This window comes from Acipenser ruthenus, chromosome 3, assembly GCF_902713425.1.
Source record: "Acipenser ruthenus chromosome 3, fAciRut3.2 maternal haplotype, whole genome shotgun sequence".
Taxonomy (NCBI): Eukaryota; Metazoa; Chordata; class Actinopteri; order Acipenseriformes; family Acipenseridae; genus Acipenser; species Acipenser ruthenus.
In genome coordinates this window covers 84,975,598-84,996,909 of record NC_081191.1, presented here as the reverse complement: position 1 = coordinate 84,996,909, position 21,312 = coordinate 84,975,598, and the positions used below count along the sequence as shown (strand labels likewise).

The 21,312-nt window shown below is 36.5% G+C and overlaps 1 protein-coding gene across 1 annotated transcript in view; it reads left to right on the top strand.

The window, feature by feature from the left end:
* Positions 1 to 4,179: 4,179 nt before the first annotated feature.
* LOC117435756 (corticotropin-releasing factor receptor 2-like) overlaps positions 4,180 to 21,312 on the top strand; it is a 107,630-nt gene continuing 90,497 nt past the window's right edge. The window contains exons 1-2 of the mRNA XM_034059170.2: positions 4,180 to 4,456; positions 4,570 to 4,689. Of these exons, the coding sequence (XP_033915061.1) occupies positions 4,339 to 4,456; positions 4,570 to 4,689 (238 nt within the window). The 5' untranslated portion in view covers positions 4,180 to 4,338. The remainder of the gene's footprint in view (positions 4,457 to 4,569; positions 4,690 to 21,312) is intronic.

Here is a 21,312-nt window from a genome sequence, read left to right as displayed (position 1 = left end):
AATGTTGGTGATAGAGATGGAGTTCCGTGTTTGTGTTACCGTGCTGTGCTGTTACATCCTGTGTTCATGAGTTTTTGTAGACCCTTTTGTTTTGGCCCTTGTGCCATTTGTTTTGTTAATGTGTTTTGTTTAGTGTTTTGTACTGCTTAATTGTGATTAAAAGTGCGCTTTTGCACTAAACTTGCAGCTTTCTGTGTCGGAGTCTCTCTCCCTGCCAAGTAACATCCGGGCTGTGACGTTACCCTGTCGGTGTCACCTATTTTTTTATAAATATGTGTTATTGCGCTTATAAATTGTTTTCAAAATATTATTAAGAAAAAAACACAAAAAATGTATTGAACGTATCCTTACGCCAATGCAAAATAGTCCCTGTACTTTGGCTGTAGAGGGCAACTAATTGGCTGAATACCTTTTTAATGCTGAATTATTTGTTCATGTGTCCCTTCGTAGCAAAGGTCCACTGCAACATTGCTTAACCCTGGTTTAAGAAGATGTTTATTGGCTGCAATAAAACAAAAACTGTCAAAGTATGATTAGGAGGCTTGGTGGTCCAGTGTTTAACTACGCCCTCTAGTCCCGCGGGCGGAACACAGAACTGCACGTAAACATTATATTTCATAACTCATTTGTAATATTATTACAAAAGCAAAAGAGAAAAAAAGCTGATGAATATCAAAATCGTTGTTTTCCTACCGTCAAACCGCGAAGGAATTTTTCGAATCCGTCATTTCACCGCTGAGATATCCCATTCGCAATGTGTCTAGTACCCCCATGCTTCCAAAACAAATGTGATCGACTAGCTTGCGTTTTGCTGCTCTGGTCTTACAACCTTGATGACGGTGAAGTCTCCCTGATCACGTTGTAGGGGAGGTCACAAGCTTTCCATTCATACCTTTACTTTGTTTGTAGCCCAATCCATTACAGAGTAATCGATGTGCAAACAAACACGCCCACCTCTTGAATGAGATAAGGGGGAAAAAAAAAAAGCCTTACAAAGGCTAATGCATGTGGCAATGGATAGCATGTGAGGTGCCAGAAGTTAACATCCCTTTTAGAACTTAGTGTATCACTGGACATAAAGATTTACACAATGTTTTTGGAGAGGTTTGGGGACCCTTGGGCTTAGCTTTGTAAAAACTCCTGTAGAATTTGATCCCTTTGTTCAAACAGTTCCAAATTTTTACCCAGTATACTAGACATGTTGGTGAAGCACTGGAAAAAAAATCTTTGGCTCTTTTCATATGCTACAAGTTGAAAAAATGACTATAGAACATAAAAAAATGAAAAGCGTTTGTTGTTTTTTTATGTATTTTTTTCTGGATATCTCCTTCCAGTGTGGTACTGAGTAAGACTTTTATCACACCTGAGGTTTTAGTCTTGATGCCCAAGGGGTTACCTTGAATTCAAGCCCTGAACCATGCCTGTGCTGTCTATACTTTGGAAGATATTGTGATTTATTTAAGGGCACAGCCCCCCAGGCGGAAATTGCCTGTGAGGGGCTGGGGTTTTGACAGGTTAAAGAAAGGGGCTTATTACCAGGATGTTCACCCCCCGTGTCTCTGTAATTCGCTTTGGATAAAGGCGTCTGCTAAATGATTAAATAATATTAATAATAATTAGTATTCAATTATACAACAAGTTGAAAACAGCAGAGTTCATGTCATGAGCAGCACAGAGCGCTCTCCATAGGAACAATCGCCAGATGCCTGCTTCACATACCCTAATGGAAATCCTGTCCACTCAATCGAATCACGCGTGCATAAGTACGGACGTGATATAGTCTGTTTTTTTTTTTTATCTGTAGTTCTCTTTGAGCTGTAACAAACATGTCATATTTATGCACAGTGGATTAGAGATACTGTATAATACTGTTTAAAAAATTGTATTTTTATTTATCCATGTCGTCCTGCGTACCCCCTATGACCCTTAGAAGCTGAAAACCCCTGGCTTACAGGATTACATTTTTAGGTGCCCTGCCAAACGGGCAAACAAACGTTTCTACATATTGTGGTGGCGGCGGACAAAAAAAACACAACAAAGGCAGTTTTGGGGCCAAAATAGCGGAACAACAACCACTGTTTATTTCTTCGTTGAGAAATGGATGCTCTGAGAAAAGGGATGGGGGGGCTGGTAGTAAAACCTGAAATGCAACTGCTTTGCAATTGTGCAATACGAGTCTTACTGACACTGCTAGGTCATATTAAAACCTGCATACTGAGGGGGGTGGGGGGAGTTCCTGGTAAGTGACTTGTTTGTGAACTTCGCAGAGTCTTCTGGGAATTGAATTGTAGGTCGGCGCGGTGATGTTGTAGCGCTGTTATGGGCAGTCGCTGTAATGGCCAGTGCAGTAATGGTCCTCGCGGTGATGTCGGCGCGGTCTTGGACTCGCGGTGACGTTGTGAGATGGAGCGCACCGAGCGGGTAGGCTGAGACAATCCGGCGGAGTCGACTCAACAGCGGGGTGCAGCAGAGCCGGGTCCCGGTGGAGGAAATCACGTGTCTCTTTAGCTGCAATAGCAGGAGAAAAACACACACAAACAGCAGATGCTGCAGATTTAGAAAGCAGACTATAATCACAAAGCGATGCAGGCTGTTGAAAAGAGAGAAAAATATTTATAGCTCAGTTCTCAGATGCCGAGTTTCTGATTCCAAGGAAGTGGTAAGCCAACTTCCAGCAATATAATATTGCAGGGAACTCCAGAAAAACTCGAGTGAGCACTCTTTCACACAGACTCGATCACAGCAAATAGAGAGAGTACTACCTTACCTACCTGATTGTGAAAAGAAAAAGAGTAAGTGAGCGCTGTGAAGTGACTATTTGTTCCCTCGGGAGGCGGGACCGATGACGTCATTCCCCAGATGGGCCTATCGGCAGTTCTGACATAAAATGCTCAATAAATACCTGACCTGTGGCAGGCATATACCAAAAGTCTTGGTGGTGGTCTTCGAATGGAAAGGGAACTCAGCTCTTATTACTGTGGATAAAAGCTTAACTTTTCCATGGAAACCTTCCATTGAGAAGATTTTCTAGAGCCTTTTAATTGTAAATGTAGCATAAAATACGATCTGACGGATATGAGGCTCCAGTATTTTCATCTCATCTACAGGTTACACAACCTACATTGACACCTTATCTGCTTTCGAATGTAATTCACTTAGATCCAGAGTAACGTAGCCGCTTTGCAAACCCATCGTAATATCTTTCTTTTTTTAACTGATTATTTATAATTTTAATCCATGCATTTTATGTGTATGTTTTCTCATAACCAAGTATATATATTTTCAATCACTGCTTTAAATGCTTGGTAAACATCTTGGAAATGCAATCCTGACATTACAGGATATAGATATATATATATATATATATATATATATCGTATATATATATATATATATATATATATATATATATATATCGTATATACTGTATACATGTGACCTAAAAGTAAAACATCAGTAGAAAATAGTTAACTGCTCGGTGATAAAAATGATTACTATTTCGTTTTTTTGGAAAGATCTGCATCTTTTATAATGGCTTAATGATGCTATAAAAAAAGATATTTAAAAAAATGCAGAATTATCAAAATGGTATTACAAACTTTAAAATGTCGTGGAAGAGTTTAAGCATCACTATTTAATTCATTGCAGCCGCTGGAGCGCTCTCTCTCGTGCACACACGCACAAAATTAGCTGTGCAACATTAGTAAAAGTGTGATTGATATATCTATCTATCTATCTATCTATCTATCTATCTATCTATCTATCTATCTATCTATCTATATATATATATATATATATATATATATATATATATATATATATATATATATATATATATATATATATATATAATATTGAGCCTAGTGAAGTTGAGCAGAAACAAACACCGCCTAATAATATCTAATCTCTTAAGAAAACCGAGTTTCATAGTCATACCGAAGACGTTCCTAAGACATAGACCTTGGTATCTAAGTTAAGTTATCGCACCCATAGAGATGTTTTTACATTTTCGGGGATCAAAGTGATGCTTTACCTGGGAGAGGAAAGCATGTTGATTTGTGTTGATATTTAAATTCCTGGAGTGAATACATGGAATTAATGATGGGGCAAGTCTGTAGGCAGCTGCGCGGCTTTCATTGGATGCTGTTTGTGGCGCTTTACAGCTGAAGTATTGTGAGTGCATCTGTAGTCTGGAAGAGAGATACGAGATTGTTTAACAGACAGAAACACAGCGCGCGTAAATATAGTACGATAGAAGTCTGGGGTCTAAACGAACACCTGCTTCGTACTGGATTGCATATAATCTGTACATATTTAAATATATTTTTCTTTAAAAAAATGGATGCTGCAATTTTCCAAATCCTTATTGATGAGTTTGATCCCAACTGCAGCCTAAATAATGCCTGGCAGGACAATTTCTTTGAAAGTGCATCGTTTTCCTTTGTGGATTTTGATGGTAAGAGTTGAAACTGAAGCTTTTTTTCTATCTAATCTCTATTGTCGAGAATAGGGTTATAAAGGCATATTCAAGAATATCAACATGCTCTCTCGTTTTCTTGTATTTTCAAGGTCTATATTGTAATGCCACGACTGATCAGATAGGAACTTGCTGGCCAAAGAGTAATGTGGGTCAACTGGTGGAACGGCCGTGCCCAGAGTTTTTCAATGGGGTTAAATACAACAGCACCAGTAAGTACATCACCTTGTTTCTTGACGCTATTCATAATAATACTACTACTACTACTACTACTAATAATAATGTATGCGTGCATAAAAGAACATTTGCTACTCTTTTCACCTAAGACACCGCCTAACTGTTTACATTTAGGAAAGCCTGATTGATTTTCTTTTCTTTTTTTTTTTTAAATACACTGTTTCTACTTTTGTAGGGTGGGTGTATCAGAAATGCACTACTGTGGTACTTTTTGCTCAGCATGCCAATAGCTAACATCATGCTACTTTTTAAAAGTAACCCGACACAACAAGTTCTCTGTGTTCACAGTGACATCTTTCGTAAGTCAGTGTATTTACTGAAATGGACAAAAACACCCTGAAATTGAAACTTTAGCAGTACGTTATTTTGTGTTTCCTTTATTATGACTTGCAAACTGCTGAAGTGTTCATTGGATCTGGATCTGCAAGTGGGACAGAAGCTGTACACGTTTATTACAACAATAGTGTTCTAGTAATAATCATTACTAATGTGTTACTCAAATTATATATATATATATATATATATATATATATATATATATATATATATATATATATATATATATATATATATATATATATTTAACATCAGTCCAAAAAACAATATGTATATCGTTTTGTAAAACACTGTTAAACCTTTACGGCATTGCGTAGGCGCTACATATTTTTCGGAAAGTGTACGATATACAGTAAGTTTCCAGAAAATACCTCTCGGGTTATTGATTAGGGGTTAATTAAAGACTGTTGTAAATGTATTGAAAATATAGACCATGACATTTTTTTAAACCAAAAATGTCATTCATTATATATACTGTAGTGTATTTTATTTTTAGAATCATATAACCCTACTACTGTATGTACTAGTACTGCAGCTTTTCCATTAGAACATCTACTCAGTTATTTTATGTTAATTCATTTTGACGACGAAATCAATATCCAGTAATGTCAGGATTGCATTTCCAAGATGTTTGCCAAGCAGCAACATTTAAAGCAGTGATTGGAAAAATAAAACTACTTCAAGGAAAGCTACTTAGGTGATGAGACAATGAACACGTTAACAGATGAACATAAATATGTCGAATTTGTTAACAGTGGAAAATAATATAAAGCTTCCTTGCTGTGGTTAATTTAAAAGTATTTCAGTGTTTTGTAGGCATCTGTCATTTTGAACGCCTTGATTTTATTGCAGAATCTTTTTTTGTATTTAAGTTACAAAGTAAAGTTTATTTTGTTTACACCTGCTTTTCCTTTGTATCTGTTCAGTTTGATTAATGTTTAATTCTTAAATATTTGCCTTTACAGTGTAGATGATTACATGGACTCGTTTGAGCGAGTAATATATATTAGGGTGTTTAATCTTGACATTTTCTATTGGTCGAGTAATCATCCGAGTTTAAACGATTACTTGATTAATCACATGTTTGCTAGTGCTGTGTTGCTAAAGGCTTGCATATTATACTTTTTTTCCCCTAACAACTTATCTTTATCAGTGCTTCATATACTATTTACATGGCTTTTTCAATGTTTTTTTTTTTTACAAATGGCTAAATTCTCAACATTTTACTCCTAAGAATCTAAATAATTTACACAATCATTTAATTTAGGGAATCTTTTTTAGTTATTATAATGGGAATATGCACTACAATAAGAACTCTGACCCCTGCTGGTGAGCTGTTAAAACTCACCACTTTTAACACTGACCCCCTGCTGGTGAGTGTTAAAAGCTCTATCATTGCTGGTGCAAACGATCCTGTCTGTTTTGTGCAGTGGTTAAGATGTTCGCTTATGGTGTGTGGGGTTGCCGGTTTGCTCTCTGTCAATGCCCTGTTACACCTTTGAAGACAGTTACATTGTTAAAATATTGGTTGCAAGAATAGGGGGGCTGTTTTAATCTTATTGGCAGGCTGTAATCTTGTGAAATGTTTCAGCAAATCAGGTTTAAACATGTTTAAAATGCATATGCACAAAGGAAACGGCAATGGTTAATCAGGATCTTCTGCTTTTGCAGTTATAAGAGAAAGATATTGTCTTTCTATTGACTCACTGCACTTGAAAACAATGGGTATGTTGGACAAACTAGTGGTATTGGCTACTCACTCACTTATTCACTCATTTGTTATTTGTTAACAATCATTTGTTAACAATATATATATATTCTAGAGAAAGCTCAGTCTCTCTACTTTAACTAGTTATTTCCCCTGCACTAGTTCAGTCAGGCTTAATCAAATCGGGTCACATTAAATTAACTCTTTATTAATCAGTCAGCTTTGCAACTAAGACACATCAAGGCGTCCACTGGGAACAAAACATTGCACCTCTATTTCTTATGGATATGCGTATAACTCAGGATTCCTGGCTTGACCTTAATCATTTTGCTACACTTTCATCTGGGATTTTTAGTGGTCTGAATATGTGGCATCAATTTCATAACTAAATGTATTTTCTTTTTCACACATGACAAGTCTCCTGAACCCTTTTTACATAAACAAAAGAAAAGAAAAACAGCCCATCTAATCTAAATACTGCCACTGTTTAAATAATTAATAAAGGTCCACATTATGAAAATCCAACAAATAACAGTGTATGTTAGTGTAATTAATTACAACTATTAGATCCCTGTATAGGATTTCTGGTTTCAATATTTCCAAATATTATTTTGCAGACTTAAATACATGGTTATGTTGACTGCTGATCATGTTGTTATACTTGTTGTGATGACGTCATTATCACATAGACTTTGGGCACCCAGAATGTACCATTCTTTTTCCAGAATTTTTGGTCAGTGTCCGTCATCGTGCTATTTTTTCTGGATTTTGGAAATGAGTGTTCCAAGCGTGGAACGTCTGGAGGGGATAGGCCAGTGCCAGTTTTGTACGATTTACACCGTTCCATGGGTCAAAATGCATCAAATTCAAGGGACAATTTGAAGAATCATCATCTTAGTGAGACAGAAGTATACTTTCTTATCTCCTGTAATATCTCACAACTTCAGAACAAATAATGCAGAGCAAATGAAACTTGGTATCAAGAAACAGAAAAAAAGCCGACCAGGGAAAGGGCGCAGAGCTGCACCAGGCCATCCCCACGACTGTCAAAAGAACAGCCCATTATTAGGAATTTCACGACATACTCGGAACAATCTCAAAACTGGTTCATCTGTTTTTTTTTTTTTACTGTACGTTCTTTATAAATACAAATTAAAATTACAGAATAAAGTCAAGGCTGTTGCTGTTAAAACCACTGAAATGTCAGCAACAGAGCTCTCCATTTAGCTTAGTCAGAAAAACCTTAGCTTACCGTCATTCAGATCATAGCATTGAATCTTTGGAAAGTATTTTAATACAATGGTACCTCTCTCTTACTACAATTATAGTTGTTATAAATATAGCCAGTGTCTTTAATGTGACCCTTCTGAGTGAGAAGGAAAATTAGTATTAAAAAAAAATAATAATAATAAATAAAAATAAGGAACAAAAGGGAGGGTGTGATTGACAGACATGATGGTGAGTTTGTGATTGCTCTGTAGTACAGCCTTGAGTTATCCTGCCTGCCCATTTTAACCCATTATTATCCTCAGAGGCAAATAAAACATGAAATATTCCAATGTGATATTTCAAAAACAGATATAAAAAGTGTATGGTATTTGTTATAATGATGGGGTCCCATCATTAAAATGTGATTCCAGTGTAAGACATTGAGTCAGAAAAAAAGGGCCCAGTGCAAATAAATATACAGCAAGGAGATGTATTCACAGATATCATGTGTGTATGAGACTTGAAAATCACTGACACATTATGTTCTATTTGTTAATGAAACAGACTGAGTGGTTGCTAGCTCAACAAAAACAAACAAGTGCTTAGTGACCTTACCATAAACACATATCCTGGTCCCAAGGTATTTAGATAAATTAGGTTATCCAGTTTTGCTTACTACAGAGTTATATTTCAATTCCCATATTATATATATATATATATATATATATATATATATACACCACCCCGTCGATATATCGCGGGTGTCGGGATCCAATATAAATCTTCTATATATCGAGGGCCGTGATATAGCGAGAGACCCATAGAAAAACAAATAGGCTAATAACAAATACTGTACAACCACGCCCTCGTTTTATCGGGGGCGTAAGGGTCCAATTTAAGTCCTCTACGCAACCCGCACACCATTTTAATTCATACAGCAGAGGTTCATTGCTTCTCATCAACTTCAGTTTCCAATTAATTTCATGAGTCTTCCTCTCCTTTCTCAAATGCCCAAACCCGCTGCATTGAAAGAATCCACTCCCAACAGGCTTGTTGCTAGGGAGCTGACGCCACTGCCCTGTGAAGTTTGCTAGTGCATTGCTGCCACAAGTGAACACCTTGTTGGCTAAAATAAAAACTGCTTCAGCAAGTAGATATTTAATTTGCTTTGTGTTATTATTATTATTATTATTATTATTATTATTATTATTATTATTATTATTATTATTATTATTATTATTATTATTATTATTTGTTTATTTAGCAGACACCTTTATCCAAGGCGACTTACAGAGACTAGGGTGTGTGAACTATGCATCAGCTGCAGAGTCACTTACAACTACGTCTCACCCGAAAGACGGAGCACAAGGAGGTTAAGTGACTTGCTCAGGGTCACTGAGGTGAGATTTGACCCGGGGACCTCCTGGTTACACGCCCTTTTCTTTAACCACTGGACCACACAATGCGTGCATATATGATAACAGTATGATATTAGTTGTTTGTTTTTTTTTGTTTTGTATATTTTTGTTTGTGATGTGCAGTACAAAACAAAACAAACAGTAATTCTAAGTGCAATTGCCTATGTTTATTGCAGACTGTAAAAATGGGGAGCCAACTCCAGGACCGCGATACAGTATATCCGAATCCGCAGTATAGCGAGGGGCGATATAACGAGGGATGGGTGTATTTGCAATGCATCCCAGGCATTTAGTTACCATGGTATCTGTGTTGGCCATGAGTGTCCACTCATGATACTGTGTAACAATAACTGGTTGTGTTCCAGAACTATGTTTTAAAACATTATGGTCTAACAATGAAAATGTGTAGACTGCATGGTTTAGCAATGGTGCCATGGCCTGACACTGGTTGAGAAATGAGTGTTAAATCAGTGTTAATAGTTCATGATTTTGAAGAGAGCAAATCATACACTTTTAGACTTAGAATTAACATTGTATTACTAACTAAATCATTTTCATGATACTTAAGCAGTAACTTTATGGCTTGTTTTATTCATTTAAAATGAAATACAGTCGACAGGCATTTTGAAAGTACAGGTCAATGTCAGTTTCGTTCTGTGGCAAATTAGCGTTTGAGCTGTACTGAAGCTTAACAAGGCCCTGTAGCCTTTACTGTTATTTCTAGATCTAAATGCTAGTTACTTTGGCCACTGTGGCAGCAGCTGTTGATTGATTGATTCATACTATCTTTGCAAAGCTATTCAGTCTGCCAGAATCAATCAGGAGGGATTGATAATTTTAAACAAAGTCCCATTTTGGCTCAGGTTTAAAAAACGTAGTTCAAAATTATTTTTATACTATACATGTAATCCACAACACAGACATGTTTATATTAGAAGTATAACATAGTTTGAATAGTGCTCTTACTCGTAGTTATACAACACGTCATTTTACAGTTCATAGAATTTTAGTGTGAAGTGATGTGTTAAGTTTGTATGATGAAGCGGCAGCCGGTGGTTGATAGCCAATCAGAGTACTCCCTCAAACCATGTAGTTACATAATGCATCATAGTGACCTTACCATAAAGGCATAACCTGGTCCCAAGGTATTTAGATAAATGAGGTCATCCAGTTTTGCATGTCTAAAAATACTTGAGCGAGAAAGTGTTTCCCTGTCTTGCCTTCCCATGTGTTTCTTAAAGATTGCCTGTTTAAAAACACAAATACATATTCTTTTAAATCTGCATAGCTTAAAATATTGTTTAAATTCTGTTATGTGAAGAAAAAAAAATCTTATATATCCCCAGTGTACACCTTTTGAATGCGTAGCAACCAAAGCAATGATATTGACTTAGATTATATATCTGCCTGTGGATTAGACTCAATATATTCAGTTTGTATAATACTGTAAATAATACACTTGGCAGTACCAAAAATGGGTTACACTTTAAAAGAGTGTAAAGTGCTCTATTAACCTAATGTATGTAATAACAGTAAGTAACTGTGTGTGTGTGTGTGTGTGTGTGTGTGTGTGTGTGTGTGTGTGTGTGTGTGTGTGTGTGTGTGTGTGTGTGTGTACACGCGCGTCATGTGTCCCCGTGGGTGTCTATTAAGTCTTAGTAAGCTCATAAAATGTGATGGCTCATTAGAGTAAGTCAGCATCATTATGATGGTAAAAGATTACTTATATAGGTCAAAAGGGTGTTGCACAAGAAAATAAAGAGGCATTATTATGATTTCAACGAATACTGCATGATGAACTACCTTTGTAAAGACTTTGATTTGGTGTATCACTACTTTTATCTTCATTGGTGCATGGGCATATTTTTATGTCCTTGATTATTAGAGGGAACATCATTTGTCATGAACATGTGGTTGTTGATTTATTTTATAAATCTAACTATATATATATATATATATATATATATATATATATATGTTATCATAACACAATAACACGGTGTGCTGCTTTTTAGATGAAAAATGAGAAAAAGCGTGTTGCATAGAAGATTTATACTGGACCCTTACGCCCCTGATAAAACGAGGGGATGGTTGTACAGTATTTGTTGTTAGCCTATTTGTTTTTCTATGGGTCTCTCGCTATATCGCGGCCCTCGATATATAGCAGATTTGTATTGGATCCCGACACCCGCGATATATCGACGGGGTGGTGTATGTGTATATATATATATATATATATATATATATATATATATATATATATAATATGGGAATTGAAATATAACTGTGTAGTAAATAGTTGATTAAATAGTAGTCTCTATTTGTATCAGTATCACTAACACACCTTAAGCAGTGGGTATCATAAGGTACCAGTTAGTTAATAAGCTTAGCTCAATGTACAGACATGATCAAGTGCTTTGGACTGGTAAAAGCAAACATATACTGCAATTGTTTGCCATCATTTGATTTTTGATTTTCAAAGTAAACCACAACATTTTTTTAAAGGTGGGGTGCAATGACATAAAAAAAGTCATTGTTGAGTGCAGCTAAACTTTCTATACATGTCCTGAAAGTCTCATTCACATTCGTCACTTATAAAGTGGAAAAAAAGGCACATTTGTGGTTAGACCGTTTTCAAAAACCTCCGAGACCTCTACCCGGAAGAGCGCGCGTGCGTGACGTCACACCAGGACATTCACTATTGTAAACAAATGCAGTAGATGGAGGACAGAAGTGAAAGCGATGTTACCGGTTTGGATGTTTTAGCATCTTAAATCAAACAGATCAGACATGTTGCTCTTGTGCTTCATTTATCTTGGCTTCACAATGCAAAAAAATGAGAAAAAAAGCATGTTTACATTTGCACTTACTTCTCTCTCTTCCGTGGTTTGTTGTAGTCTGTTGATAGTAGAGTAGCATATGACAGGTTTTTTTTGTGTCAGTTTCAGGTTTTTTCATTTGAATTTGTTTCTTGGCAGTATTTTCACACCTACTTTTAGTGAAACGCTTGTGCCAAGCATTCTTATTCAGACGGTGACTTTATTTTGAAGAATATCGCTTGATTGTTACATCTATGCATCCCTGCTGTAGTGCGTTAGTGGAATTGAGTTATTAATCAAACAAGAGGTTAAATTATCAATTCTATGTTTCGACTACCCCACCATTAATAATGGGCAGAACATCAGTGACTGATAGGCGGTATACAAAACAACAAGGAGGCAGATTGCAAAACAATTGAGTGTTTATTGTTCAGGTTCACAGTAAAAACAAGACACAGACCCTAAAGTATACTGAAAGTTTTAATTATTGTTACATTTTTTTTTATAATAAGATGTTCAATAGTGATAGGATTTACTTGCGGTAACACCAGACTTCACATAATAGTACAGTCAATTACACAGTGTCACACACACAAAACCCGATAACCTTCACTGTCTATGCCTCACTGCAAAGGTTCTTAGTCACTTGGTTGGCTGACACCCTTTAAACATAAACAAATAAACAAAAAAAAATACAGGCTCTACCGTCTTTGTTTCGACACAAAGAACAAAAAAAAGGTGTGTTCTCCCAGCTCAGGAGCTCCGTACAAAATAGCCAGTCTCTCGTTTCTTCACTGTAGGCTTTTTAAAAGCCGAGCAATAGACACAGAGTGCGTCGGATCTCCATGGCAACAGATCTGCCTCAATTTAACATGCAAAACAAGTACAGTAATACCTGTCAACTTATGAAAACATGAGAAGCAGAGGTCTCCTTTACTGCACAACTTTGTCTGAACAAATCAATATAATAATTCTTACATATACAGTAAATAATACTTTATTCTTAACTTGTAGCCTATTAGAATCTGATATAGCCTACATCAACATCATAAAGTAGCCCAAGACATTTTCGCAGGTTGGATGGGAAATAATAATAAATAAATAAAGTTGAAGTTCAGGTTAAGATTGGCGATCTTACAAGGGAGTTTCCTGACGAAATCGAGACTTCACAGGAATGCATACGAGAACGTGACATAACGTGATCATTTTACCACATTATTTATTAATAATGTACATGGGAGGTTGTTGGTTATATAATTGTGTCACTTTATACATATTTTCATCAGTAAGAGATAATTATAATGAAATGATAGGATCATGCCCTTACCCTCTGCACCTCTCTTTTCCTGGCTCTTTTTACTAGAAGAAGATGCTGCTGTCCTGCAGGTACCATCCGGATAAATGGATGGTACTGCATCCTTATTTAATTTAACTTTTTTAACAGCACCCATCTTGAACATCATTAAATTTATAAAGCTGTCTTCGGTAAAGTGGGTGCTGCAGGTGCAGCTGCTGTTGGGCTTAGCATCCCAATCCTTGGTCCTCCTCACGAACTTCACCCATTGCCGGCATCGTACCTGCTCTTTAGGAAACTCGTGGAGAGATACCAATGGCCCTGCTGTGTTGTATCACACACCTATTTACCATGGTACCTCTCCCCTGGGTGTATTGTGTTTTGGTGAGCGGTAATGCAGGAAAGCAGCGGACGGGATGGCGAGCTTGTCCTGGTGTGACGTCACAAATACATTAGCAGCAGCTTCGAGTGAGCTGGACTTTTCTTAGAGGTGTCAACTTCAGAGTTGTTTTTTATACACTTACCGTTAAAACCTATACATTAAAACTACACAGATACTTTTATTGACCTACCAACAGTACTATACATGTGAATTCTGAAAAAAATGAAAAACCATTGCACCCCACCTTTGAAGCAGAATGGTCTAAGGTATTTTGTCTTGCTACATTATGTTGAGTCAAAACTGATTCCATGTCCTTTCTAAACATAACTCCTTTTCATCTGTCAAGGGATACTCAACTTAATGCACTCTGAGGGAAATGAAGAGTAACTAGCATACATATTATACAACATAATTCCACATGAGCACTTGAAATGACACAATGAAAGTGTATTGAAAACACTGGTTTATGTCAATACTTAAGTTTATAAAACACATCCCTATACTGGGAAGTTCAGTTCTGAGAGGAATGCCTAGCATTAGGCACCAGTGCAAAATTAAATTTCTGGGGACTAAAGGATTTGTCCAATACGCCCTTGTAATTCTGTAGTGTCTATTTTACTGTATGCAAGGTAATGGAAAATGGTACAAGATGAAGGTAAAATGAAGTTAGTTGGCACATAATATGTGTTTAAATTAACAGTTTCTGCCTCATTTATGCTACATGATTGGGGCATTTTCTGATGTTTCATTAAAACCTAAACAAAAAATAGTGACTAATACAAACAAAAAACATTTCTGGTATGACTGACATAAACCAGCGTTTTCAAAAATGTTAAGCACTATAGCGAAGCCTATAAAAATGGCACGTCAGAATTTGATTCTCTGAGTGTAGCATTATTACGCAATTACACCAAAGACCTTAACTGACACTTTAAAAGTGGTAGGTGATTCCTTCAGTTTAATTAATAGGTGCTCCTGCTGACTGGAGGAACTGTAATGTTAGATTATTGAAAGAAATTATGAAAGGCAGAAGGTATATCCATACTTTATTTTTTAATTGTGTGGGGATAGGGACAGGGGACGGGGGGTGTTAACACAATATCAGCAAGCAATAACATGTCATTTGTATCTGACGTAACTTGTTTTACAACAAGGCAATAATCGAAAACACATTGTCTCAATTTATGAGATATATTTAGTAAAAACAAGCATGGTGCGGTGGAGGTAATAGTGTGGTCACCGCTAAAAGATTACATTTGCAGCCTTAGAAAAAAAGCTATTACATACTGCTGACCATTCTGAAAACATATATCCATCAGATTATTTAGAAATCTGGTTTTAGGAATGTTTATATTTGCAGTGCATCCCAGGCATTTAGTTACCATGGTATCTGTGTTGGCAATGAGTGTCCACTCATGGTACTGTGTAACAATGACTGGTTGTGTTCCAGAACTATGTTTTAAAACTTTATGGTCTGACAATGAAAATGTGTAGACTGCATGGTTTAGCAATGGTGCCATGGCCTGACACTGGTTGAGAAATGAGTGTTAAATTATTACTGCTGTGTATAATGGTATTTAAAACAGGATTCATTATTATTTATTTCTTAGCAGACACCCTTATCCAGCGTGACTTACAATTGTTACAAGATATCACATTATTTTTACATACAATTACATTATTTTTTACACACTATTTTTACATACAATTACCCATTTATACAGTTGGGATTTTATTGGAGCAATCTAGGTAAAGTACCTTGCCCAAGGGTATACAGCAGCAGTGTCCCCCACCTGGGATTGAACCCACAACCCTCTGGTCAGGATTCCAGAGCCCTAACCACTACTCCACACTGCTGTCTAATGAGAAAAATGAATAACTGTGGCATTTGCTTCCCCATGGTTCCCTTAATAACCACATGCAATTTCACCTTCCTATGAACTACTGTTTGTGAGATATGGTGTGTTGATGTGGTAAACCTACTTCAATACAAAAGTTCAGAATTCTTATATTACCGTAGAGACTCTACTTTCACTGCATGATTTCCATTATACTGGTCAGCACCTCTTCAGTATTAAGCATTGTAGTCTGCAGTACAAATATGTTGGTCGCAAATATTTATGGCTTTACAGTATTTTGTTTAAAATAAATAAATAATAACATAACATAAATAAATAACAGAAAATGTTTTTGAAGTTCATACTGCAAGCTTTTGTCTTTCTTTTCCAGTATGTTTTTTCATTCATTTTCTGTCACAGAATCGCCGTTCAGCAGTTTTTTCATTCAGCCATTCTTAGCTTGTTTTTTAGGAGTGGAGGTGGAGGGCGTTTGCAGTTCGTATACAAATAGAATTGCACAAACTACTTGTTAATGAAGATATTTATGGCCATGCAAAATCAATAAAACAAACAAAAAAAACAACAACTTTTGCATTGCATTCTAATAAATGCTGACATTGTTCAGCTTAAGGCAAGCAAATATGTTACTAGGTCAGTCACATTTGAAAGAAAGGTTAAACTGTTTAGCGAAAGAATCTACTTTGCATACTTTTCTTAATAAATAGGTTGCTAGGGTTTTTTTTAATTGAGTTCATAGCAGCAGTATTAAGGAACTGAAGGTTATTTGAACACCCTCGAGGAAACCTTTCTAATTTTATCTTTAGGTTTCCCTAGGCATGAAATGTTAGTTCCACATTATGGGTCAATAACTTTTTTTTTTTTAAGTAAGATGAGTAGATCTGTTGAGATAAAGGCTACTGAATTGCATGAAGACATGTACAGAGTAGACTGTTGTGGAAACAGAATATTTCACGTAAAGTTTTTGTCATTACAACATATAGAGTGGATGGGAGGCATCTTCAAACTGACATAAAATATAATCCCTGCTACGGCAGATGGTTTTTAATGCGTTTTAAATCCCTTTCAGTCATGATTGTTTTCTCCATATGTAGAGAAAACAACATTTGCTGGTTTGTAGGTGGAACAATGTATAATTGGTACCTTTGAATAAGTAATCATTTCTATTGAAATATATGCAAAGGGTTTTAATGAGCAAGTTGTCTCAGAGGGTTGACTGCCAAAACTGAATGGTGGACCAGTTTTTTGCAGTCACTATTGCAGAAACCCATTTTTTTGGGGGGGGGGGGGGGGGGGTAAAAATATATATATATATATATATATATATATATATATATATATATATATATCCCATTATTATTATTATTATTATTATTATTATTATTATTATTATTATTATTATTATTATTGTTTAGCAGATGCTTTTATCCAAAGTGACTTACAGAGACTAGGGGGTGAACTATATATCACAACTGCTGCTGCAGAGTCACTTACAATAGGACCTCGGTTCAACATTTCATCTGAGACACATGTTTCCATTTTAACAATATGCATTGTAGGCTTATAAAAGCCATCCTCTAATTGTTTGTTCAGTCAGTGTGTTACTTAGTGGTGCTGATTAAAAGAAAACAGTCAACCATTTGTCTTCCAATTTAACGCACTGTCTGCATTGGTCACTGTATCAAGAAATAGTTTACTGTGATCACAGTCATGTCTGTCAAGCCATCATTTAGCCAGAATATAGGGGTGAGACGGGTCCTGTAGTTAAGAGAAATTAACGCACCAAAGAAGAACCTACGGGCCTTTAGAAAGTATTAATGAAGGGTTTTGCATGTATATGTAATGGCTTAATAAAGCATTCAGTTACCACAGAAACACCATCTTGTGATCAAGTAACAACATGCACTTTAGAATGTATATGTGCACAGATGTAATTTGGGAATAAATCACAGACTTTCCAAAATCCACATTTTGCTCTACCTTGTTTAATCAAAGTTGTGGCACATTATTCATGGATGTTTTTATATCTCCACATATATCACATCCCTTACCTTACCTGTGGATTTTAATCTTCTCTGCACTAAAATGCCAAGTTACAGTAACCTGAAAGGCACATAACTCATGTGATTAATATCTGTGAAACTGAGAGTGGATTACTCTACTTTTGGTGGCTTGTCATAAATGGGCATGTACAGGAGAGCATAAATTGTAGAGTTAACAATTTATGGAATGGAGCGAGCCGTTCAGAAAATCAACAGTGGCGGAACAAAGACTGATTTAGTTCTGGCCTAGAGCTCTGTTGTGCAGCTTGTGTTACCTTATAAAGCTTTACCACGGTATTTTTGCAGCATTTACCATAGTTTTCCCCGGTTTGTCATGTTTATTAATGTGCTTTACCATACCTCGCTATTCTTTACAATGCTTAACTATTCTTTATCATTCTTTCGCTATGCTTTATTACACTATGTTTTTACTATGGTCAACTTGTATGTGTACCTAGTTATTACTATGTTAGTACATGGTTAAGCATGCCACATAATTTAAAGTGCTACTGAAACCCCTTCAACTCAACCACTTTAGCCCAATGTACATGGTATCTGAGGGTTTTCAGTATTTATGATTCCGACATTTATTTTAGGTAAAACTATAGCTGTGCTTTCTTTTTTTATTATTGATGGTTACTGAGAAGATTCAACTGGCTATTGATACTATTATATACAGTAAGTCAATTAAAGTACTTGTTTCATACAATTTACTGCGAAAACCCCAGAATGTAAGGGAGGCATTATTACATTATTGTTGTGGTTCAAAGGTTGGATTCATCTGGCAACATGCCACAAAAAAAAAAAATGCTATTATGGTTTTTTAAAGTGCATCTACTTTGTGGGTTTTGCTAAATTCTGCTGTGATTTGGCTTCATCTAAAATAATTCCACAGATAACAGGTAAATGCGAAAATAGGGTATATCTTTGATGCCTTGTCTAGTTTCTGTTATTGATTTTGTATAAAAGCTGCAGAGGGTAATTACCTCTGATGATGAAGGACACTTCAATTATAGACTGAGGGGAAATACGATTGGCAAGATTGAATTCAGTAAGGAAAGGAGAGAAATAGAAGAATACTAGTAAGCTATTGTATAATTCGCTGTCAGTTATAGTATACAAGTAGACCAGTGTGGTCTCTTTATTAGGAACAGGCGACACTATACAAAAAAGGAAAGGGAAGTTGTTGTTTAGAATGATACATAGTACCGTGATGTTATGATTACATAATAATACATCTAAAGCAGTTGTAAATGTCAAGCATTTTCCAGAAAAAACCTGTAGTCCACTGCGGCAGGGCGATGTACAGGTGGGAATTAGTGTTGGTGTAATTTGAATTGATTGTTTACAGATGGGTGCTCGGTTGAGACTTTGCTGCCTGCCTGGTTGAGAGGAGGGGCAGTGTATGATTGGCTGTGCTGGTCCTCAATCAGCAGGTGGGCGGGTCTCGACCGAGTGTCCGTCAGTCATCCGGTGGAGATCGCTCGGGGCGACTGCAATGCCATGCTACAGAGGGGAGCTGCGTATACTCAGGAGAAGAGAGTCCGCTCGGCAGGAACGACAGCTACTCAACATTGAGACTGCAAGTGCTGCTTGTGAAGGCAATGCCCAGCCAAGGCCGTATGAAGCAGCAGGAGTCGTCGTATGAATACCGGCTCATAAGTAGGTTAGTTTAGGAGATAGTTAGCCCAATTAATGTATAGCAAGGGTTACGTAGTGTAGTCGGTTCCTGGAGCGGGGCGTCTTATTTATAAGGCTAGCGCTCGCCTTGTGTGGCACTTTTTATTTGTAGTTTTTGTACTGTGTTTTATTTTGCCTCATGTACAGCTTGCTGTATGTGTCCTCTGTGCGTTACCATCGCTGGTAACATCACATGACCCCTTTGTTTATTTACTTTATTTTGTGAATAAATCCTGCTCGCCTGAAGGGCGTTTCAACTCCATCTCCCATGTCTCTCTGTCATTCATATCAGCGGTTACCCACATACATGACATGAGCACCCTGTCACATCCACAAATAAGTTTTCCTTATCAGGTAGAATCGTAGATTAAACGAGACTTACCTGAGTCAGTGTTTGATCGGGATTCTGCGGAGTCATCTATTCACTGAGGGATCACATGAGATTGCGTTGAGCACGCGCAGCTTCAGTCTTTAGCACCACTGTGGACAACAAATTTAAACAATCATTTATGAAAAAAACATTATTAATTGGTGTACATACCCATAACTCAAATAATAAAAGGGTAGTATGAGGAAGGGCATGTGATCCCTCAGTGAATAGATGGCTCTGCAGAATCCCGATCAAACATCAACTCAGGTAAGTCTCGTTTAAGCTATGATTCTGCGTTATCATCTCACTGAGGGATCCCATGAGATTTTAAAGAACATTTTTTATTTTTTTAAATAAACTTTGTACTGCTTTTTTGTGGGATCTCTCCATGCATCCAAAATGATTGATTGAGCGCCTCCTGGAACTCTTTGCACTTGGAGGGCTCTCCGGACAAGCGACAGACAGTTAAAGTTATTTTGTGTCTCAAAGGATGTAAAGCCTGTGAATGTGGCAATGTCAGTAGGCTCCTTGATCTGGGAAGGAGTCTGGGATAGTATGTTATCATGGCCATAAGTCTGGAATACCATGGCTGTGTTGGCCACATCAGAACTATTTTATCTTGCTCTTAATTGTATTAATTAAGAGCTAATAAATAAATAATAATAATAATAATAATAATAATAATAATAATAATAATAATAATAATAATAATAACTATCATTATTCCCTCTGCTTTGTCCAGTTGAATTTTCTGAGTGCAATTGCAGATCATGCTGAAAGGAGGGAACACATAAAAATAAATGCGTGTCCATGACATTGAAAATGCATCGATATGGGATGCTTCTGGATCTGGTTTCCATGAGACAAATCTCTTTAATTGTGCATTTAATCTGGAGGCAAAAATGTCAATATGTGGAGTATCCCAAACCTTAGTATTTATTTTAAATATATGCCTGACTAGCATCCATTCTGTCCTGTCATTGAATACTCTAGATATTCTATCTGCTACAGTGTTTAATACACCAGCTAAGTGTGTGGCAGATAACCAAGTGTCCTTATTTAAACTCCATATCCAAATATTCTGTGCAATAGAATTGCATTGCATAGATTTTATTCCACCCATGTTATCAATATAAGTAACTGCTGTTACATTATCCAACTGTAGTTGAATGTGTTTGATAAATCGTGGCATAAAGCTTTCAAAGCAAATCATTCTGCTGTCATCTCCAATTCATTTATATGTCTCTTAGATTCTTCATCAGTCCATCTGCCCCGTGCAGTTTTTCCCTTAAGCACTGCTACCCAACCTGCTTTGTAAGCATCTGATCTTATAACATACTCTGCATTAATATTATATATATACATTCTTTTTTGTGCTGTAAGAATATTGTCAATCCACCAAGTAAGATCAACTTTCATGTTCTCTAATGTTCATGTAAGCCTCAAAATTCCCATTGTTAAGTTTCAGTTATTAAATTGTTCCC